The sequence below is a fragment of the Microcebus murinus genome, chromosome 23 (genome assembly GCF_040939455.1).
Source record: "Microcebus murinus isolate Inina chromosome 23, M.murinus_Inina_mat1.0, whole genome shotgun sequence".
Lineage (NCBI taxonomy): Eukaryota > Metazoa > Chordata > Mammalia > Primates > Cheirogaleidae > Microcebus > Microcebus murinus.
The window spans coordinates 12,823,993-12,848,863 of NC_134126.1; the positions used below are offsets into that span (position 1 = coordinate 12,823,993).

At 38.7% G+C, this 24,871-nt stretch overlaps 1 protein-coding gene across 1 annotated transcript in view; it reads right to left on the reverse strand.

Annotated features, from left to right (window-relative positions):
* C23H1orf21 (chromosome 23 C1orf21 homolog) overlaps positions 1 to 24,871 on the reverse strand; it is a 243,175-nt gene that overhangs the window by 100,475 nt on the left and 117,829 nt on the right. Inside the window, exon 3 of the mRNA XM_020284377.2 lies at positions 17,338 to 17,432. Coding sequence (XP_020139966.1) covers positions 17,338 to 17,432 — 95 coding nt within the window. The remainder of the gene's footprint in view (positions 1 to 17,337; positions 17,433 to 24,871) is intronic.

Sequence of the window (24,871 nt, forward strand, 5' to 3'; positions counted from 1 at the left end):
GGATTTAACACGAAAGCCTAGTTTTCTCAGGCTTATTATGTATGTCTGCCCCTATCTTAAATGACTTTATGAACAACATAATTGTTTTTGTTTCCCAGGATTAGATACACTTAGACTTTTGGGTATCTGGTCCTTACAAAGGTGTTTCCCTCAGAATACGAGTATGAGGCGGATGTGTTTCTTTGCTAGCTTTTCTTTTAGAACAGAAGTTAAATCCAAGGACACAGTCCAGGTTTCTGAAGCCAGTGGGATTTCTCATAATGCTTTTCACACGGTGGTCCCTACCCACCCAGACATTTGAACAGGTCGGTTGTTATAACAGATTGCCGTTCCAAGATGGCTGCCACAGTGTCTCCCATTCCCACATTCCTTTGTACTACAACCTTGCCACTCCCCTGTCAAGAGGTGGGGTCTATTTTTCCACCTCCTTGAATCTGGACAGGCTCTGTGACAATTAGAATAGGAAGAAGTGTCACTGCCTGTGTGAAGCCTATAGTCCCATGAGAAGTATGATCAGCCTCAGACCACCACGCTGAGAAGCCCAAGCTACGTGGAAAAGTCGTATGTGGACACTCATCCCCAACTGAGCTCACAGCCAACATCAAACTTTTTCCAGGGGATGTCAGAAGGCTAGCACAGAATCAGCCAGTTCTCCTCAGCTAATGGATCTATTGTTCAGTTTTTGATGTTTTTAACAATGACCTTAAGGCCAGGCAAGATACTGACTCATCAGGAAAAATCTGCTAATATTCAAGATTCTGCATTTACTAACAAGAAGGCAAATATATTTCAGAAAACATTGAACACTAAGGCAAGTATAAAGAAATCATGGTGCTTGATCAGCATACTCCATTCCCTGGACAATTTGGTTAACTCAAATTTTCTGTCATTAATTCTAACAATAAAATTTTAAAATGACTGTCATTTTCTAAATAATAGGAATAGTTTCACAATAGTACTTACACGGTATCTTTTAAAGAACTCTTAAAAAGCCATAGCACTTTGTCCACATAATGAATGTATTTACCTTGCTAGTTTATGAAGTCCTGAAATTATATTTCTTCAATCATTAATTTACCACTCCACCTATAGTAGAATGAAGTTTCCACTGGTTCTCAACTAAGACAGAAATTGGGCAACTGGACTTTCTCCCTCCTCTGACAGAGATGTCCATTCCAAGAAAAAAAAACTAACTTCTGATGTAGCACAAATGCTGCTGTTCTGCCCACCTGGAAATCCTTATGTTTTAAGTGCTTTTTGTATAATTTTTTCTCCCTGAGTTTTAAAATAATACATTTCATTAAGGGAGAAAGCTTTTTAAATGTAGAAAATAATTTTTTAAAAATGAATCTCCTATAACCCTGCTACCCAGAGATAACCTTTCATACCGTATCGGTCAGTCAGTATCAGCAAACTTATCTTACAGGTTATTCTACGGATGTCTTTCATGATCTCACTAAATTCCTGTGTATATCACAACCCTGATATGGTTTGTGCTTATACAATCAGAGCTCTAAGTCAGTCTTGCTTAATGCTGATATGGATAATTTCTTGGTTTAAAAACAAACACACACAAAACGCAAATGATGGGAAAGAAAAATGTCACCAAAGAAAAGGATAAAATTAAAACCAGTATTAATAGATAAAACTGGAAACTTATGATTCAAACACACTGAAATACAGTAGGAAGAGTACACCATATAAATTTTATGATAATTTGATGACAAATTAAGATGTTGCAGCTGGAAGTCAATTTTCCCTGGAAACCAATGTTATGACGATAATTACTATAATAACCAAAATTTATACAAAAATAAAAGAAAGGAGGTTTTAATAGCTAACTCTAAGTTTAAAATACAAGTTATTTTTCTGTTTTTTGTTTAGCCCTTCAGGCATGTTTATTTTTGTCTAAAAACAATGCAAAATATCACCATATTGCAAAAAAATTTGATGCAGAACAATCTTTCACTGTTTAAGGACTAAAATACCCATTCCTCCAACTCAGAAAATACTGTTATTTTAATGGGTAATTTCAATGTAATGATGGAAATTTTAAACTGATGGATTCTTTAAAAAGTAATTTTTGAGAATGTTTTCTATGATGAAGTGAATAAAACCAATAATACCCAGGTAATAATTTTAGTCTCAGTTCAATTCTGTCATCATTTACTAGACTACAAGCTACCCTGAGGTTCAAGCAGGAACCTTATCAATTTTTATGTTCCCAGCTGAGGGAAAATTGAGGAAGGATGTTCCTCTTTAGGAGTGTGAAACCTGTTGAATGACCCAAATCACCTAGCAGCCAGTGAAGCTGTACTGCCCAGCTGTATTTATAATATATGTCTAAGTCAACAATTTTGGAAGAACTGATGAATATTTCAAAACCATTAACAAGCAGTATCCCAGTTCTGTATTCTGATTGAATGGAAGGATGGTCGGATGGATGGCTGGATGATTGACTCTAGAAGAATATTTTAATCTGAAACAATTGCAACTAATGTCATGATTCCTCCCATTTCATGCAGTGGTTTTGTGGGGCATAATTTTGGCTCAAATTCCAATGCAGCATAACAATGGATGGGTCAACTTATCCGAATAAGGTCCAGGGAGGCTGCTACTTAGGAATTCTCCATGAAGCCAACCAGTTTTACAGTTTCATAGTTTTATAATCATATTTGAGAATGGACTTAACAAATTCTTTAGTCCTACTGTTTTTCTTCTGGATGCCAATGAAAGGAAAAATTTAAGATTCCAGCCAAAGAGAAATGTTAAGAAACACAATCTATTCATGTATTCTGCAAATATTTGTTAGGGCCTGGTCTATGTCAGGTCCCGAATAAAACAGACAAGGATCCCACCCTTATGGACCTTCATTCTACCTTGTAAACACATTTTAGAAAGTGCAAACTTTACTGTAGTGATCAAAGAAGGGCAAATCAAAACCAAAAGATACAAGTTGTTTACAAAAACCACCACAGCTTTTAAAATTACGCATAGTGGTAAAGGGTCAAGAGAAATGGGCACCCTCACACTTTGGTGGTGGGAAGACAAGTTGGTGTAAGATTTCTTTTTTGGGGGGAGGGTAGTCTGGCATAGGTATCAAAAAACCTCTGTCTCAGTAGTCCTAACAAATAGAGGTTTATCCTAAGGGAATGACTGGAGATACAAAGTGTTATGGACAATTGTTCATTAAAGTATTAGTTAAATTATGGTATATTCAAATGGGATTTCACAGTGTGTACAGCATAGGTCCTTTTCTAATACTTAAATTTCATAATTTCAAATACTTTTAGATTTATAGAATAGTTGTGAGGACAGTACAGAGAATTCCCACGTACCTCACACCCAGTTTCCTCTTTCATTAATATCTTACATTAGACTGTATGTACATTTGCCACGATTAATCACCACTGATGTGATACTCTTTTATCATAGTTTTTACTTAGTGTTCTTTTCTGTTCCAGGATCTCATCCAAGTTACCACATCCCATTTAGTTGCCAAGACTCCTTAGACTCCTTTTGACTGTGACAGTTTCTCAGATTTTCCTTGTTTTTGATGACCTTGATAGTTTATGGGAGTACCAGTCAGATATTTTATAGAACGTCCCTCCACTGGGTCCGTCTGATGTTTTTCTCATGATTATACTGAGGTTAGGAGTTCGGGGAGGAAGATCACAGAGATAAAATGCCATTGCCATCACATCATATCAAGGGTACGTGCTGCCAACATAACTTCTCATTATTGATGTTAATTGTTACCACCTGGCTTAGCTGGTGTTTGTCAGGTTTCTCCATTTAACATTATTCTTTTATCCTCATTTCCATACTGTACTCTTTGCAAGGAGACACTATGTGCAACCCACACTTGAGAAGTTACGTTCCACCTTCTCAAGGGCAGAAGAATATCTACATAAATAATTCGGAATTATTCTACATAGATTTGTCAGTTGTTCTCCATTTATTTATTAACTCATTCTTTTATATCATGGAATCATGGATACTTATTTTACGTTTTGGACTCATGGACTCATGGATACTTGTTTTAAATTTTGTATAAAGTATATACTTTGTATACTATACTGGATTTACAGGTTAATCTAACACTACACTATTCATTTTGTTGCTGAAATTGTTTTAGCTTTGGCCATTAGGAGCTTTTAATTGGCTCCTGTGTCCCTTTGACATGCAGACCTTGTCACTGTGCGTGTGTGTGTGTGTGTGTGTACTTCCTAATTTTATGACACTATAAGATGTACCAGGAGTCTGTTATATATTCCCCAGCCCTAAAATCAGATATTTCTCCAAGGATCCCCAGTTCCTTTTATTGGAGAATGCTACTTCTTAGAAACAAGATCCAGGTGCTGGGCATGCTTGTTGCTGCTGGGGCACCATTGCTTCTAGCCTTTCCCAACTGTGTATATATACATGTATCTACATGTTCACAAATATATGGACATGTATAAATACATATATGTACACATGTTCATGCATACACACATATACATGCCCACATAAATAAATGTGTGTTTACACATGTATATACACATATCTATCGGTATTTTTACATGTTTCCATCTATATCTACATTAGGCTAAACATCAGTTCATACTGACATCTCCAACTCTCATCTACTGCCACAGGATCATTCTAGCCACCCCTGGTGCATGTCTATAACCTCCCACTCGAATTGTGAGAAACCTTGCACCATGCACTGCTTAATCGTCTAGTTTGGTAACCATGAACGGTGTTTTCAGGATTGTTAACTCTTACCTCCACAGTAAGAATTCATGCAGTGCTTATACATAGGTGCTTTGACCTTTAGTCTCACAGTCTCCATTCATTTCCCCAACCTCCTTCAGTGGGGTTATTCCACATATTTGTACTGTTAGATTCTTTTGACACAGTCTGTGTTCTATCCTGGGATCCCCAGACCTGTTTTTTGGTTTTGTTTTAAATTTTACATGCATTAATGTTCATTCTCTGTGCGGTAAAGTTCGATGAGTTTTGACAGATGCACAGAATCAGGTACCTACCATTACAGCAGAAGAGCTTTACCACTCTAAAACATTCCCTGGCTTCACTTATGTGCCTCTCCTTTTTGCAGAAGCCCCTGGAAACCACTGACCTGTTTGCTGTCTCTATAGTTTTGCCTATTTTAGAATATCATGTAGGTAGAATCATACAGTGTGTACCTTTCATACTAGCTTCTCTCACATAGCAACATGCACTTAAGATTCATCTATTCTTTGTAGCTTGGTAGCTCATTCCTTTTTAACACAGAGTAATATTCTGTTGTACAGATGTACTACAGTTTATAGGACATCTTGGTTGCTTCCAGGTTTTAGTGAAGTTGTCATCAACATTCGCTTGAACGTTTTTGAACGGTCACTGTTTTCAAATCAGTTGGGAAAACACCCTAGAAGCACAATTTCTGGACATACGGCAAGACTAAGTTTACCTTCATAAGAAACTCACATCTATTTTTGTTTAGAAAAAAATTATATTTCTATTTCCGTTAGGCATAAAGGCATAAATGGTTGTTATGGGATTTATAATAAATTCTATTTATTTTCATTCACTTCTGTATTTCCCAACATATGTTTTAAAGTAATTCAAGCAAGTAGTATGTTTATAAACAGAGTTCATTTAAAAAGTATGATTAAGAGAATAACAGGAATAAACCAAAGCCAATAGCTACGCGTTGTTTACTTTGCTGGACAGCAATGTCCTGGCCGGCAGAGATTCTTTGCTATGAGCTTAAACATTATGTGTGTCAAGGCACCACCATGACGCATTTTACTAGAATGAGATCCTCCATTCTCTTTGTCTATAGCTGGTGTTCCCGGTCATTCCTTTTAGTTTCAGTGTGTCTCAGACTTGGGAGAAGTCAAGGAAGTCTGGTTAGCTTTTGCGACACCCAGAATCAAGTCAGTCTGCTGCACCTCAGTGTTGATAATAAACTTTCTACTTGTTTCTGAGACCGACCCCTATCACATATTCCAGTTCTAAACAACAGATTCTTGTCTAGTTTCTGGTCTAAGTGCACTCGACTATAAAAATCCATAATAGAAGTATTTGCTTAAAATTAAGCAATCCCACAAACTATCCAGTTCTGAGCAGAAGTTTGTCAGTAAATGAAAATCTGCAGTGTACCATCACACTCAGACATGAACCAAAAAACTAAGTCAACTCATTACGTTTTGGAAGATATTATCGTCATTATTGATTGTTTTACTTTTCAAAGAAAGAAGGAATTTGGCATCTGTTATTGTACAAAGCACCAAGTAAATAAATTAAGTCAGTCCTATTATGGACGTGAAGCAGGCAGTTACAAGCACATCCTCATATATCTATTATAATGTTGACAAGCTAAACAATGTCCTCATCCCTCCAAGGAAGATGTATGAATTTTTCATGCCTGGTTATTTATCTCTCTTTTCTGAATGACAGGTATAGAATGCATTTTCAGAATTACCGAGAACCTTTTTGTAAAAACAAAAATCACGAGGCCAGTAAATCCTGTACTTCTATTAATACTGGGTATTATTTGCTCACGAATGAAGTCCACAAGAAGAGATACTGAACCAGAGCCCAGACTCTTGGAAACATGGTTGCTTTTGATACTCTTACCTCCAGGGCTTAAATTTTTAATTTCAAGTGACACTACCTCACTGAGTTTGCCAACAGATGAGTGAAATTTTTATGCTTTGGTTTTATTTTTAGCATCACATAGGAGATAAGAGGCAAACCTGAACAACCAGCAGAAAAGATATACCACTGTGCTATTGTTCTAATAATGGTGGCCGAGCCTTAGGTGGGCCTCTCAGTTGTCACTCTTGTTCCCCGACTCAGCTGTTACAGATGGGCCACGTGCATAAAAAAATGCCCATGATTTAGCAAGATGAATAAACCCAATCTCTAAAATGACCACGTGGATCAAACAAAATCAACCTTTGAAGAGCGCTTCTTCACACTTAAATATCGGGGACCTACTCTTGGAGAAGAAGTCAGAAATCTAAATCTGCAGTATTGTTTGTGATTGCCATTATTTCCAAAAGTTAAACAGGGCAAGTTTCAGGGGATGAACTAGAAGCTATTCTTTACTGAGCAGGAGGAGGTCAAGAGTAAATATGTCCAACCACTTTTAGACCGCACCTCTCATCCAAGGAAAGCATGTTTAAAAGCAATCACATTTTGCAACAATACTGGGAAAAAGGAAGTCATTATCAACACCCTCAATCTTTAAATTAGGCCAGCAGTGGTCTGTTCTATTTATTCCGTAGTTATAAATGCTGCAAACTGGCTAAACAATGTGACTATTGGTAAACCAGAAATTGATGGGCTGACTGAAAAAAAAAATCTGAAGCATACCATCAAATCGCCAAATAAACACTCCCCAATGTATTCCATCAGCCTCCCAACCCACTCATTATGCATGCATCGTCTCCCTGCTCTAGCTGTTCCTTCTGCTTGAAATCCCTTTCCCAACTTCATCTGCCAGCGAAAACCTGGTCTCGTTCAAGGCTCTCTTGCCTTGTCAGCCCTCCCTGTGTTTCCTGAGGTGTCCCAGCAAGCGTCTGCCACTTTGTTCTTACTCTCTGGAAGACGTCTTTAGGGGCTCTACTGGAGACTTACACTGTGCTCATCTGTCCTCTTGAGCTTCCTGAGAGTCATAACTGTGCTTTGTCAAACCCTATGTCCCTTCGGTGCCCACACAATGTCTGTCAGTGAGCACTGAGCACACCGAAATAGGAATTGACTCAAGATATGTTATGCTGGGCCCTAACACCGAGTTTGCCTGCACAAGGTCAGCCAGGATTTTGCACAGGAAAGAGAAAAGGCCATTGAAACAGGGTTTTAGGCATATTCTGGTGTGCCTGCCTTTTTGGATGATTATAGTGGTTGCTTCAAACACCACCTTTGAGTCATTGATTTCTGTCTGTGTTGAGATGGTTTAATACCACCCTTTCTTCATGGGAAATTGAAGTGTGCTGTGATGATATGACTCTTTCTTTAAGGGAAGTAGCTATTTAACTCTTACTTAGAACCAGATGTATGGTGTGCCTTAGCTTTGTATCCACAATAAATAGCAACTAGAAGAAATGAATCCAGGTGTCCTTTTAACTGGCAATAACAATAATCATTGTTGGGCTTTATGTTTACAAAGCACTTTTGTGCACATTATTTTATTCTCACAACATTCTGTTCCTGAATCAGGAACTTTGCTTCTGTTCAACACTTGAAACTTGGAAGGCTGATTCAACAAATCCCCCATCCTTAGAGAATTAAACTCTACTCCTGTTCTACTCTAAAACAAATTACCACAGTGCCAGAATAATCTCTAAGACCTTGAATGTGCTTGGCTCAAGTAACATGAAAATGCTAGCTGGATAAAGGAAGTCTTCTAAGGTCGATGAAGAGGTACTATTCCTCCCTACTCTTCCTTCTATGCCATGACAAACACAATAGAAGAGAATGACGCTGCCCAAACCCTCGGCTCACAGGAACTGTCATTCCCTTAAGAAACTAAAATGTTCAGGTAGTTTGTACCTGGGATCCTGACACTATTCCTCTAATTATCTGGAAGAAATTCAGGCTGATGTCAACATTATATCATGCATAAGAGAACAAGCAAGGAGACTACTGAGTTAGAACCAGGGGATCTTTGGGGATGAGTCTGATGCTAAAATGCTGTTTATTAAGCTATTCTTGGAAAGGGTATATCTTGTCTAAATCATATTCCTAGAACCATTCTTTATCTTCACTTTGGTTCTGAGAACTCTTCACTTCTCTAGAGGTCCCCCAAACCAGGAAGTACCTCCCTCAAGTCTAGGTGGACACCCCCAACCCATCTCAGCCTCAGCCTGAGCTTAAATCCAACCTGCTCCTACAAGAGAGAGGGGAGGGGAGAAGAGGTGCTTTTTCTATTTATACCAGTTTTACTCTTGTCAATTTTTAAAGACTTATTCTCAAAAGTGCTAGAAATATTTAAATGGTCTAGAAAATTGGGACAAGTCAAAGTCATGGTCTTCTGCATTATTCGGTTTCTAAAAATAATTCCTTGACCTTGTATTTGAGGATGAGCATTCAAAGGTAAATAGTCATTTCTAAGATCATCAGGAACAATCTTTAAACAGAAAAGTTAGTTTGCTATTATATTAGGTGCTCTACAGAGTCACAGGAAAAGTAAACATGGTAGTGTCTGTTAGAAAGAAGAGTTCAAATTGACTCTTAAAGAGTTACTAATTATGAGAACATCTATATGGGAATGTATTCATCTGATTATAACAAACATTTTATTAGTGATTGAAAGTTTACATTTATTCACATGCCTTTTATTCCTCACAAGGTATACTCTAAAAATCAGAGTGATATGGTGACTTTGGTCTTGAGCACTTGGCTTTTCTGTTGACTTACAGTTACCAAATGGGATTGCAGAATATTCTCTGGTTTATGTTTCCAGTTGTCAATCAATCCAATGCTTTGGAGAACATGAGTCCCCTTCTGTTATCAACTTTATCAACCACAGCGCTGTCTGTGGGTCATGGTCCTTCCCCAGTTCTCCTCAGCAGGATGCCACTGCTCCAAAGACAGCTCTCTCAGGTTTCTGGAGCACGTCCTCTCATCAGAGATGTCTCCTAATTTTGAGTCTTCATTTCTGCAATCAGATGTCCTGGCATTCACTGGAAATTTAAGGTACTGGAGGTAGGTATGGAGGCTCTCACAAACTCAACATGCAGGAGGAGGATGTAGTCACGCCCTAAACTTGATTCCAGTCCCCTTTCCTGCTAAGGCACATTAGAACACTCTATATTTCTTTATTTTGTCATTTGATTGCACTCGGGAATTGGTGACCTAGACAAGAGTGTTTCAAATCAGCCTTCAACTCTATGAATAAGACTGAAACCAAAAGCTCAACCAACCATGAAAGGTGTCATCTAATAGAAAAGAATCTTCTCATTTATACAAAGATATCTGGAAAGAGGGAATCAAAAACCAATACAATACATACAAAGCTAGGAAATACAAACCAACCAACCAACCCACCATCAAAAGACTTAATCCTCTTAAGGGAAGATGGATTGAAAATGACAAATGTTAATTAAGGAAAACAAGATACTGTTTTATTGTATAGTAAGAAGGAGCATGTCAAAACAAAAACTGGAATGATACTCTGGCGAGGCCGATGCATCTGAATACTGCCTAGTCTGGAGTAATATACTTTTAAATTATTTATATGCAAAACTGTTAACCTACATGAAGGGAAGCCAGGTGATCCTTGAGTCTCCTTCTAACTGTATTCTAACATTCTTGATCTGTTAATCAGACTTCAGAGCATGACTGAAAACTGAGGATATTTAAGATAATGAGAAAATGACAGAATCCTTACAGATTCCCAACTAGTTAAAATTAGAGTTTTGTTACTATTATTCCCTTTTAAAAAATCAACGTTAAATCACACAAATAATATACTCATACTTTCTTTAAAAAAATTAAAAACATTAAGTTTAAGGATAAAAATCCCCTTTGACTACCATATCCACTTCTTCCTAATCTATTCCCACCTAACCCAAGTGCACTAATAAATGTAACATCAGAATAGCCAACAATGGTATTTTTAAGTCAGAAATTGTTCTAAAAGTTTAGTGGCATATCTTATTTAAATTTTGCAATTTCCCCCTAAAATGGGTTCAATTATTATCCCTATTTTGCAGAGCAGGAAATTGAGCTTTGGTGTGCTTAACTGTGCTTGGGTGTCTATTAACTCACATACCCACTGTTAGTAGTCTAGGACACATCCATCTAGCTTTTATCTATGAATCCCTGTACATAGACCGGTAGCCACAGAAAATGTAGTGCTGCTGTTTTGTTTTATTTAAAAATCTAAAATGGCATTGTACTATACATATCTATTCTACAATATGCATGGTTTTTCCATGACAATTCATATAATTTGGACCCATTCTTCTTAACTGCTGTCTTGTGTTATACAGCTGTACCATTCTCCTATTGCCAAGCAGGAAGGCTACTTTTAATTTTTCATGAATATAAACAATGCTGCAGTGAACATCTTCTGCAATTTTCCTCAGGCACATGGGCGAAAATGCTGGCACCTGGGTGTGCACATTTAATTTTTAAAAGATACTACTGTCTGTCCTAAGATGTTTACCACTAATAGGCAAATACCTATTTTCCTACAACCATGCCAAAATCTGATATTATCAGACTTCAAGCTTTTGTCATTCTAATGAATGAAAAATGGGATCATACTCTAATTTACATTTCCCTGATTACAACAAAAGTCATATTCTCCAACAGCATCCAGACCAGTACTTAAATAATACAATGGGTTAAAAAGGGTAACATAAAAATGTATTTATACATTAAGCCTATGACTTTATTTTAAAATACACTGATGTGCATTTCCTTTTCCATCTTTTGACACAGGAACAAGGCTTCTCCTTTGAGTAAGGAATCACGGACTAGGGCTCCACAGAAGTTTTCTTCACTAATCATATCCTCAATGCACATCTAAGATTCCCTGTTTTGTTTTTTTACATTAAGTAGGAATGTAAAGACTTTGTGAAATAATCTGAGTGCAGAACTTAATTTAATTTAACAGCAAGCTTTTAGTAATTTGCCTTCATCAAGACTTTGCAAAGCATTCAATTTAATTTTCACTGAAACAGCTCTTTCAACACCTGTGTTTCATTGGTTTACTTATTATTTAACTAAATTACATAATTATAATGACATTCAACCAGTATAGACCGGTTTCGGAACCAGCACACGGAAAGCACACAGTTAGGCGTGGAAGCAAATGCACAGAGGTGTTCTGCAGAGCGGCTCCCCAGCCATCGCCGGGCAGGCCTGGGATGCAGTCAGTGCCTTGCAGAGAGAGATTCACAGGGGATCCACTGTCCTGGTGATATGGAACATACTTTCACATGCTTACCATCCAGCATCCTCTACCGTGAGCCATCTGTTCATTTACCTGGTTCTCTAATGGATTATCTCTTTCTCAGTTCTATACAAGTGCTCTTTATCAATCCCAGATATTAATCCTTTTCCTAAATATTGTATCCCAGGCTACTCTTTTATTTATCTATTAACTACTTTTGTAGTTATTCTGTTTTACAAAAGTATTTAATTTTGATGTAATGAAAGAAACTTTTTTCTTCATAGCTTCTGCTTTCTATTATACACCTTTCTTAAGAAAGCCTCCCTTTGCTAAGATTCCAAGCATATTCTCCCACATTTTCATCTAATACTTGAATATTATTCCCCAAGTTTCAGATGAGGAGCTGGAAGTTCAGAAGTTTTAGCTATTTGGCCAAAATTATAAAGCTAGAAATGGTGAAGCTAGGACCCATATTGTTTGTTTGGTTGGTTGGGTTTTTTTTAATTGTTTTGTTTTGTTTTTGAGATAGTTCACTCTGTTATCCAGGCTAGAGTGTGGTGGCACAATTATACCTCAGAGAACTTCAGACTCCTGGGCTCAAGCGATCCTCCTGCTTCAGTCTCCCAAGTAGCTGGGAATACAGGTGGGCATCACCATGCCAGGCTAATTTTTCCATCTTTTATAGAGACAGGGTCTTGCTCTATTGCTCAGGCTGGTCTTGAACTCCTGGCCTCAAGTGATCCTCTTGCCTTGGTTTCCCAAAGTGCTAGGATTACAGGTATAAGCCACTGTGCCCAGCTCAAGACTTCTATTGATACTTATCTGTATATAATCTCCAAAACCAACATTGCTATTTCATGTCACCTTCCTTAAGAAGACATTAAAGTCTGAGAGAAGCCAAGTAGAATATACAAATGTTAAGCAGTGATGAAAACTGGGATAAATGTACAACTTTGTATTGTGAGTACATACATGATTGACATACAAATGATTCACACTAGCCTCAGAAAACCAACACTATCTCCTCATCGCCATAACCCTGCAGTCAAAGGGCTCCGGCGACTGGCGGTCTTAAGCATTTACTGAGCAACTACTGAGAGCTATGAACTGTTAGGTGCTAGACATTTAACTATAAACCAAAATGATAAAGTTTTTAGCCTCATGAGCTTACAGTCTAAAAGAGGAATGCTTATTAAGCAAATTATTCCTAAATAGTTATCCCCAAACAGTTGCGTTGAGTATATAAAGGAGGATACAAAAGTAATCAGAGCAAAGGGAGCACGAGCAGAGCTGGTGTGGTCTGCAGAGGCTTCCCCTTGGACAGTGACATTTACCGTGCAGTAGCAAGAATAAGTAAGAGTAAATCAGGCAAAAATGAGAGGGTGGCTCGTGGAGGGGGGAGTCATGTGCCTGGCTGGGAACGGCAAGTGTTAAGGGTTCTGAATAGGCACGTCCAGACCTTAAAAAAAGCTGCAGGACCACCAATAGCAAGGGACATTTTGGGCAAAGAGGGCAGGGGCAAGACAGAGACCAAAGCCTCACGTGGGTGCAGATCAGGCAGGCTCGGAGTCCCCAGATGCCTTCTGTGACCATTGTCTCTTCTCTTCCCTCTGGCTGCCTCGCTGGTTCCCAAGGATCAGCTATCAACTCAGTCCAAATGTACACCTCTAGGTCAACTACACTTGTTCATTCATGTGTTCATTCAAGTCAACAAAAATATACTGCACACCTGGTATGACTCAGCAGCACTATGTTCCTCACCTTCATTTCCATCCCTTCACTAGACTTCTCTACGTGGATGTGGATGTTCTCCAAGTTCCTAAAGCTTTGCTTGCTCAAAACCAACCTCTGCTGTCACACTGTACCTCGAACTGTGGTTATTTAGGTCACATGTCTTCTATCTGCTATCAGAACATGAGCTCCTGAGGGTGCGGCTTATGTCTGATGTGCCTCTGTGTACCCCAAAGTACACACTTGTCACTGCACTTGTTACACTGTTGTACGATTGGCTGCTTAACTTTCTTGTGCACTACACTATGAGCTTTTTAAGGATTGGCAGGAACAAATAATGAATGAATGGATGGATGCCTTGTGTTTTCATCAAACGCAGTCTTCTTACCTATTTCACAATTCCATTGAAGTCACTACTCATTCCTACCACCACCAACCCATCATCTTTCCAGGGGTTTGAAATCTTGGTATTACCGCTATCTTCTGATTTCTCTGCCTTCAAGCTGTCAAATCTTGTTGCTTCTATTTCTGCAACCTTACCCAGACCTTTCCTATTCTCCCTGCTAACACCTTGGTGCAGGTTCATTGCTTCTTGCAAAAACGATTATGACTGTTCTCCCACCATATCTCCTCATACTAATCCACATTACACCTGTTGTTGCCACATAAACTTTCCTGAATCATAATCCCATCCTGCTAATTCCTGGCTTAAAAACACTTGAAGCCTCCCTTTAATCCACTGCCTTAATTTCAGACTTCTCAGCTGGACATGAAGGCTCTACACATTACCCTGTCTATGTTTTAATTCTAATCTACCACTGCTTCCCTGCTGACACTTTCTCCACTTCCCTGCGACTCTCCAATCAAACAGGACTCTGTGCTTTTTATTAAATCTATCTTGTATTTTCCATCTGTTACTTCTGCCTAGGGCACTTGTCCTCATTCCATACTTTGGGGCCCATACTAACTAAACGTCAGCTTTTTCATGAAGTAGATCCTGATAACCCAACAGACATGATCTCTCCCTCTGAATATATACAGGACTTTTTATTTCTTCCTAGGACTTCAATTTCACTCTGTTTTATTTACAATCATTTGGTACTTATCTAGCCAACTACAATATAAGCTCCTTGAAATGAGGATTGGTGATTTCCTAATTTTTTTGTTACTCTGTAGGGTCTAGTACAAATGCCTTGCAAGAAGCAATCAATAAACATTTGTTGAATTGAACTCTTCTCTCAATGTTACTGTAAGCTCCTTGCTGACAGTGACTTTAAGATTGCTGTGTCTCTCAATACTTTGTAAGTGCTTTGTACATAATAGGTGCTCAAAATATACTTCCTTAAATAATTTCACGTCTCCATAGCAAAGTTTTTCAAAATACATGTAACACTGACATTCACACAAAGTATTCAGTTAGAAATCTCTCACCAATTAATGTAAATAAAAAATAAGAAAGAAACAGATTCTAATATTCTCTATTCTTTCCTTTTGTTTTATATGTTGATGCCTAACTCTTATATGTGCTTATCATGTGTTAGACACTGTACTCAAAGTCTTATAACCATCATCTCTTGTAATCCTCATGATAGTACCATGAGGTACTGTTTATTTCTTTAGTTGATGTGGGGAAGGTTTAGAGAAGTAAAGAACTTAATTTCATAGTGATCAAGTGGCAGCACTCAGATTGGAACCCAGGCAATTTCTGCCTCCAGAGCCAAAGTCTTCACCATCATGCCATACTGCATGTTTTCTGAGCCCTGTAATTCAACAGTTTGGGTTAAAAAAAAAAAAAACTTAAAAAAACCCTTTGACCTATATTTTAAAATCATTCTTTGAAATATATGAACTTCTTGACACTTAGATTATTTTAAAGGATTTTTTTTGTTGTTGTTAAATCTATTTTATCCACCTTCCAATGTAAGCTTCAAGTTTAGGAGGTTAGTAGTTTTTTTTCCCCAAAAAAAACATATTTAAACAACATATGCCTTTTGCAAGGCATCTGTATGGCAGTGGACAAGGTAAGTATCACATGTCTACATATGGTCAATACTTGATTAAGTAGCCCAAAGGGTGGAGTAGGGAATAAAGGCAACATACTAACGGATAACTGATGATCATTTAATTTTGGAAAATAGTCTGGATATTTCAGAATCAAAGATAACCATTTATTCTCCATTCCCCATGCAAACCTTTGCACAGTTGAAAACGCCCATTTTCAAGTGGATCCTGGGCCCTGTTTGGCTAGCAGAGTAAAGGGAGGAGGGATGGCATGGATAATGCACAAATAATTCAAAATGACCAGAAATTTCTCTTTTCAAATCCCCATTCAGTCTGTAGAGAAAGGTACTAGTGCTGACTCTGATCACAGTGTTCACATAGAACACACTAGCATCAAGTGGCACTTTAAGTACCCTGAGCAAAACTGAGAAAGAATAGGAAAAAAGTTGTGTTGGCCCTAAACATGATGAGGGAACATTGAGAAGAAACTCACAAGCTATAAGATAAAAGGTGTCACTTTCTTTAGGATTCCAGAGATACAAGTGTGTGAATCGGAGACGCATGCTAGATCCAAGGAGAAGCCACTGCCAGGCTGCCTACAAGTGATATTTTAAAATCCAAATCTCAGTTATGAAGCAAACTTTCATTATTTAGAATATTTTGGCTTCTTTAAAATGATCTAAAATACTTGTCACTACTTCGGTATTTCAAGTTACAAACTGTATGTTCAGAAAAGAATAAAGGAAGATAATTAGCCTCTAATATTCAAAGTGTGTAATGGAAAATGACAGCGTTCAATACTCATGAGCATTGGTTAACATTCTGCCAACTCCCTCTGCTGCGGCAGAAACCAAAAAAACAAAAACAAAGCACATAACAGAAAAATGAGTTTAAGTTGAATGAAAATATTTTATGACACTGCAGACTTCTTAAAAGATACATTCAATCATAAAAAAAAGCAAATATGGGCAATCCAAAAAATATATATAAACAAAATATATACAAAATATAAACAAAAACAACTTTGCTCCAATGCAACTGAATGAATGTATATTCTTAATTTGTAACCTCTTTTAAGAAATCATCTAATAAGATAACTAAATATTTTTATAGAGATGGAATATTAAGGTGGAATGTCTATACTGATTCTGACTCATATTAAAGAAAGGTTCCTAACTTCCTGTTTCAGATCATTACAATTCTCACATTAACTCAAAACATGCGATACCTTTAACATAGTGAATGTGAAGCACTGACTTTCTGGATAGAGATTTACCTTGAAAGTACATCATTTGCCTTTGAAAGGCAACTTCCCTGACACTACATGTCCAGCATAATGAAACTTAACCATTCACCCTGACCTAGATAAGAGTTAAAAGAGGTGGGGGGGGGGACTCCAAAATAATCCTTCTTTCATAAATCTCAATCCTACTTCATGATTTTCCCTTTAAATTTAGCTATTTTAAAACACTAATAATTTAGTATTTTCCCTGGAGCATTCCCTATCAAGATTAAAGAAGGGCTTATTCAGAGACAAACAGGATACAGGAGTGATGGTGCAGCTTCCAGGCAAGCTATAAATAGCTGCAGCATTTTCAAGAAATCCTGTGCCAGTGTGTGAGTTGCAGTTTAAACATGCAGCACAGATTTTATTACAATAGTGTCACCACAATTCATTGTTGAAGGAGAAATTCAATTCTTACCAAGTTTTCTTGGTTCTTGGCTGCTATTTTCTGTTCTTCTTCTGCCCCATTTTTCATGTATTTGACCTCTTCCACTGGTTTGATCCTATACTCATCTGAGTGCCAAAAAAAGAAAACACATTTTGTAATTTTTTCCACAATGGGAGAAAAGTGTCAGTTAGAAAAGTGCAATGGCATAACTTGTTAGACCCTTTCCCCTGTGGCCTTTACATGTGGTTCATTGAGAACAATCTAGAAGAAGCTTAACCAAGCATTTTGGATCTTTTTATGAGGCACTCTCCTCTGTCTACTGGAAAAAGCTCAGCACCAGAAATGCAGCTAATCAAAGTGTCACTGTCTGGTCCTTTCCCAGATAGCAAACAGGACAGTCCATCTCTAAAGGCTATGTGGAGACTATACACTTTGGGACATATCACATAATGGTCTAATACTATTGAAGAGAATATTCTTATTTTTTCCTCAAATGAACGTTAGTTCAAAATTCCTGTGGCAGCAATTTTCAGCAATACAGTCTATTCTTTGATTACTCTCTTTTGAAAAAAATACAGTACTATTTAAGACTAAAGAGTTATTAAAAATTGAAAGTTTTCTTTTTGTGATTCCTGTATTAAATTTGAACAGTCTGCAATTATTTATCATTAGATATGTTATATATATTTATTATATACATATATATACACACTTTAATCTCTGTGAAGTCACATACATAAGGACCCATACTATCTAGCAGATCTAATAGGGATGTTACTCAAGCATGGAGAGTACAGTGGGATATAGACGGGACCTAGACTTTGTAACAGTCAGAAAGAGCACATAAAGCCCAGTATCAATACACATCACAGGACAGACTCGGGCAGACCTGCAGCTAGAGTTCTTCTCCAGCACAGAGGTTTGGTGATGATGATGTAGACATTTTCATCAGATTTCTGTCAACAGGAAATGACTTGGGCACATTAAGGTCAAAATTAGGTGTGACTCTGAGTCATTTTTAATCCAATTTGTGGGGGAAAATCACAGAAATTATGAAATTAGAAAATGTCCTCAACCAACAAACTGATGATTGTCTAGCATATGGCATGGGGTGACGTCTAGCTATGATAGGCTACCTGAAAGACAGACATCTATCACTAAGAGAGTTTACATTTCAGCTCAGGAAGTTGAAATATGTTTTCTTATTTATTGTCTATGATTAATTGGGTGCCATGACTATATTATTATATAATTTCTTAGTATTTCTAATAGCACTGTCTAATGTAGTTTCAGGTTTCCTCATATTACCTTTTAACACACAACCCCCAAAGTTGTTTGTTGCAGTGATATTTCTCCAAGTAATTATACTGTTCAAATACTTCTCAAAATTACCATTCTTATGAATGTAATGCATTTGCATTTATCTGAATAAAGACTTCATTGTTCATGGCTAAGCCAACTGTTTTTGCCACTTGGCAATTCAGGGTAGTTATTGATTCTGCTTTTTCCTAAAGAAATTAGAAAGACAGTAATGAGTGAGCCCTTTAGGAATACCAAGCCCTAAACAAGTTAATCAAAGATTCTGATCCACAATTATAACACAAAAGAATTTCACATTCTAATTTGGTGTTCAGAAGAGAAAACAATGAAAGTAAATTCATAATACTGACATATTTGATTATAGATTATTTGCTCAGAAGTTAGAAAAACAATTATCAATTTAAAAAGAAAAGACTAACAAAGTATGCGTCCAATACAGTTATGCAGAGATAAAAATAAAGGTAAAAAATAAAAGTTAAAAATGGGCCTCCCTAATTTCAGTTTGGGACATTAATGTTTATAAATCATGGCTCACTAAGATAATTACTAACTTTAACTGAACTAAATTGTGATCTGAATTGCTTATGGTGAGTTTCTAATTATTTAAATACAAATAAACTGATATACACATATATGTGCACACACACTTATATTTATCACAATTCCAACTGATTCTATGATATTTGTCTATAGGACTCAAGCCCTCACATGTTAGGAGAGTGAAGAGCACATTCGGGGATGGAAGCAGAACCTTCCGGAAGACCCAGAGCCCTCTGCCCACTGCGTAGCAAAAGGTCTCTCCTGGAGAGGAGCCACCCTACCCTGCCCACCGTTCTCTCCCTTCAGCCAAGCCCCAGCCCATTGTAGACGCACCCAGAGCAGCCTTGCAACTTTCAGCCTTTGTTTTCCTATCCCTCCAGAGCATACGACTGAATTGATAATAGTAGACAAACTATTAATATTGTTCTGACATTTTTCTCCAGTGAAATGGAAATGCTACTGACTGCATGGCAGCCTTATTTCAAACGCAACCCCCACCAATTTATTCCGAAGACAGGTTTTAACACGTCATTAACAGCCCCGCTGGCTAGCCACATGGTGTTAGAGGAACACAATAAGGCTGGATACAAAGAAAGAAAAAACAAACAGCGAAGACGGCAAAGCCAGCCCTATCATTATTACTTACACAGCGCACTGCACAAGATCCATCATGGTCTAAAACAAAAGGCCGGTGAGGCTCTTAGATAAGCCACCATTTGTACAAAGCAAAGGCTTGAAAACAGTCTGTCAAATGTCTCGAAGGCTGGTGTCAGGCATGAAAACGTCCGTCTGGAAACAGACAACTCATCAACACAGGTGCCATGCATTCCCAAGGTGGCACTGCCGTGAGGGACCAGCCTACCTGGCCAACTGGCCTCTGCACAGGCCAAGGGGCACTGTGGGCTATGACAGTGAAACACTCACTGCCGAAATCCTGTTTTCCTTTTGTTGAAGGCAGGGGGAACTGACTGGGGACTCTGGGCCCCTTTATCAGAGCCCACGCGGGGGCCACAGGGCCAGCCACTGACACAAGCCACAGAGGGTCCTGGCGGCAGAACAACCTGCCGACGTGATTAAGAGCAGAGGAGGCGGGACCTGTCTCCCTCCGGCTCCCTCAACACCAGTTCACAATTTTTCTTTCCTTGCTTCCTTTTCTTGTCAGGTAACTTATTAAAATGCACATCAGGAAGAGCAGGCTCACTCCCTGTCCCCTCGTGTAAACGGCTACAGGCTGTGCCAGTCAAAATAGATCTGTAAAAGCAATGCCTTGGTGGTATTTTTAGCATTTTAGTCCTTGGATTACAACAGTCCCAGAGAGGGGCTGGGACTGTTTGGGGGCAGTCACTGATCAAAAGAAGACTGAGTAAGAAGGTGTCAAAGTAGGTTCAAATTGTTACCATTTTAGAAAACAACTGTAAGATCCCTTCTTACCTCAAAGAATAGCATTTTTAAGGCTCTTCTGCCTTCTTTCCTCCTTCCCCATCCAATACAGACATTTATGGTCATTTCTAACTTTTTAATCATCCTGACATTATAAACTCACTGCAGCACACACCTCCTTCTAGTTGATTCCTTTTAAAGTCGGTTCTATTAACTTTGTAGCAGATCTACCTACAAAGCTTGGGAGAAGTGGGATGGGGCCAGTGAGTTCTTGAAGGAGCCTCCATTGGTATGAAATGATGGGATAGCACAGAAAGCCAATCCCTTCATGCCCCACTAATGACTTTCAACTATTTGGAAATAGAAATTTGGAAAAGCCAAAGAGCTGCTTGGGAATTAAGTTATTGGTATTTTCTAACAACAAGTATACTTGAAAATACAAAAGAGCTCCCAACATTTGAATGGTTTGCATTTCAAAGTGCATTTCTGCACAGCATACATAAAAGAAGAAATGGTTTCATTTCCAGGCTACACCATGGAAATCAATTTAATTCAGTGTAGCTGAGCACTGTCGTTAAGAGCGCCAACACTTGGTACTAGGTCTTGGGAGGAGGTGGTCATGTGACCCAGGCAGGTCGAGAAGGAAAAAGGAAACATTGCTTCCTACTGGGGTAATAATTTAAACAGGCACAACCTCTTCTTCTAAATGCATCTTAAATTTCCATGGAACCCACACCTTAAGCCTCCAACGTGGTCTCTAGCCCTCCTAACTCTCCACCCAACTCCCACCTCTATTGTAGTGTTCTACTAAGGCATGTCTTAAAGACCATTTTTCTTTTCTTTTTCTTTTTTTCCTTTTTCTTTTCTTGAAACAGAGTCTTGCTCTCTTGCCCTGAGTAGAGTGCAGTGGTGTTATCAGAGCCCACAGCAACCTCAAACTCCTGGGCTCGAGCATCCTCCTGCTTTAGCCTCCTGAGTAGCTGGGACGACAGGTGAGCCCCATGGCACTCAGCTAAATTTTTCTACTGTTTTGTAGACCTGGGGTCTCGCTGTGTTGCTCAGGCTGGTCACCAACTCCTAACCTCAAACGATACTCCTGCCTTGGCCTCCCAAAGTGCTAGCATTCCAGGCGTGAACCAACGTGCCTGGCCAATAATATAATGTCAAACGCTGTTTCTCAACCTTACATCTTCTCAGACTTTCCTTCACACCCAATCAAAAGATAACGCTTATTAAATTAGGAATCTCTGATTGGTGCACTTCTAAGAAGTGCAACACAAAGAGAAAAGATTGAGGCTGGATGTGTGTTATGGATGGGAATGGGGTGAAGGGTCCACAGCTACATTTCGGAGCAGGGAAGTCATCACAGGGCAAGCCAGTCTTACCCGGCCTTTTTTTTTCTTTGGGGTTGCTGAGCTTTCTGGATCTGTGGGTTGCTACTTTTGACTAAACTTGGAAAATTTTCAGCTAATAGTCCTTCCTTCCACCCTCCCTTCACAAAAATTATAAATGGTAGAGCTAGAATGGGAACCCAGGAAGTCTGACTTCATAGTCCACATTCTTAACTATTACATCTTTGTGCTATGCTTTTGAACTCATCTTATCTCTCTTATCATACCTAACAGGTATTACTACAAAAATGTTTTTTCATTTTTGTAGCAATAGGTTGGTGCCTTATAAATATTTGGTGGATTGTGCAGAAATTTTTTTGCAGATGCATTAAAGAGCAGAGAACAGTGAAGTCTTCGATTCCTTCAGCATATCTAGCCCTGATTCACTTCTAAACTATACTCACCTGGAAAGCATTTACTCAGTACCATTTGAGTGCCTACTGTGTGCTCGGCCTGGTAATAAGCAATGCAGGAGATGTGGCAGGAGGCCAAGAAACAGTGCCCAAGGAGAGCCACCTGTCTCGAGGGGAGAACTATGCTCTAGGAACCCGTACTGTACCTGGAACACATTCCTCAGCACACACGGACCGACCATGTCACACTCTGCCGCAGTTCACCAGGGCTGACTCTAAATTTGCGACAATCTCATGCATGAAGCAGAGACTCAGTCAAAGGACCTCATATACCATCAACTCCCTGAGTCAGATAACTTTTTCATTGGTGACTTTTTCATTTTTGTAGCAATAGGTTAGTGCCTTATAAATATTGCTAAAAAAAACCTATATTTTAAAACCACATGTTGCTAAAAAACCAAATATTGCTAAAAAACCAATAAACCTATTGCTATAAAAATGAAAAAGTCACCATATGAAAAAGTTACCTGACTCGGTCAAAGGACTTCATATACCATCAACTCCCTAAGTCAGGTAGTCCCTCAACAATTATGACTGTATCCTCACTTGGAGAAAGTGATTCAGTCAGTTCCAACATTAAGCTATTATTAAGCAATTTCTGGGATAATTATAAACTGCCTATTCTAAATGTTTTTGAACATTTCTAAAAGAAGGCTTTGATACATTTAGCATAAAATATTCTCAGTTCTTTCCAGAATTTGTTTCAAATCAACCTAATAAAGGAAAACATTTCAAAATAAGACTGTTTGACACATTAAATTCTAATAACCTAAAAATATGAGTTGCTCACAAATAACAAGCAGGAAAATTATGTTTTTAAGACTTAAATTTGTGGAGACTAGATATAAGAAGTGTCTGGCCACTGGATCTCTAGTAGGGGTTGTATAAAACTGTACGTATTTATAGATGTGCCCTGTATGATACCTCATAATCCAAAATTATTAATGAAACTAAGAAAATAATTTTCACATGCCTTTTGTATTCTTATTCACCAGTGAAACCTAATGCTTGTTTACATTTAAACAAGAAATAAACAAAAACTAAAGATAAAAGGCCTTGTGGTGGTGCTTACTGTTGCCTGGATGGTTGGAATAATGGAGCTCCCTCCCAAAGTTGTGTTGAACTTCATTCCCATGGTGGTGGGATTGACAGACAGGGCCTTTTAGGAGGTGATTAAGTCATAGGGGCTCCACTTTCCTGAATGGGATTGGATGTGAGTGAACTCAGCCCTCTTCTTCTTCTACATTCTGCCACAGGAGGATATAGCAAGAAGGCCTCTCACAGAATCCCGAATGCCAGCATCTTGATCTTGGACCAACCTCAGAACTGTGAGAAATACACTTCTATTGTTTATAAATTACCCAGTCTGTGGGATTTTGTTATAGTGTTACAGCAGCACAAACACATCAAGACATTGGTGTAAGATGCATTCAATACATCCTCACTAATAAAGGGTATTATCACTTTTTAAAATATGCAATGAATGGAAGGGTGAAAATTGTATGTAATTTTTATTTTAGTTTGATGTTTTAACATTTACTAGTGGTACTAGATACTTTTCTCATGTGTGGATCATTCATTTGTACTGTGTGTGTGTGTGTCTCTGTGTGTGTGTGTGTATGTGTGTGAAGTGTCTCTTCTTATCCTTTGCTCTTTTTTCCTTATTGGAGTTGTGGCATTCCTCTTATTGACTGCAAAGATCTCTGTAAATTACACTACTTGATGGATGCACTTCTGGCCCAAATAAGTCCGAGAAAAATACCTCTTGATTTTGGTTCGGACATGAAGATGGAAGGAAATATCTGTTTTCTGGCCTTGAGCCAAGGGCTGGGCTACCCCCAGCTGTGGTTTCTGTGTTTTTCTTTAACAATATTCACTAAGCACCTACTATGTGCCAAAGACAATGCTCAGTGCTGGGGTCACGTCTAGGAAGAGGGAGCGGTCCCTGTTCTAAAGTTGCTGACAGCGACTGGGGGAGAACATAAGAAATAATGAAGTAGAGTATAGAGTGTTTACAGCCAGGAGAAGCACACGTGTGGGTGGTGGGTGTGAGAACAGAAAGGAGGGACCCCTAACCAAGGTTGGGGAGAGTCTTAGAGGATATGACATGTCTCGGCGGGGTCCTGAGGAACTCTGGTGTGTGACAGAAGGAAGGTTCAGGCAAGGAACAGTGAGTGCAAAGCCAGAGAGAGCAGGCACGCAGGATTCCAGGGGCACAGAGAGATGTAGAGAGGAGGCTGGCAGGGCCAGCCGCGGAAGGTCTCACGCAAGTCCTAGGAAAGAGCCAGGCTCCACTCTGAAGGTGATACGGACTGTCCTGCCAATGCCCAAGCACTGAAGCCACCATTCCAGGCTAGGCCTCTGTCCTTTGCACTGCCTTCAACCATCTCCTCCGGAGAGCCCCTAACCAGTTAGTCCAGGGCTTTCTGCCGCTCTCTGGAAGAAGGCCCAGCAAGGCGGAACCTGCGTTCTGAGACGGACCAGTCGGTCAGGGCAGGTGCAGACGAACACACGGAGAAG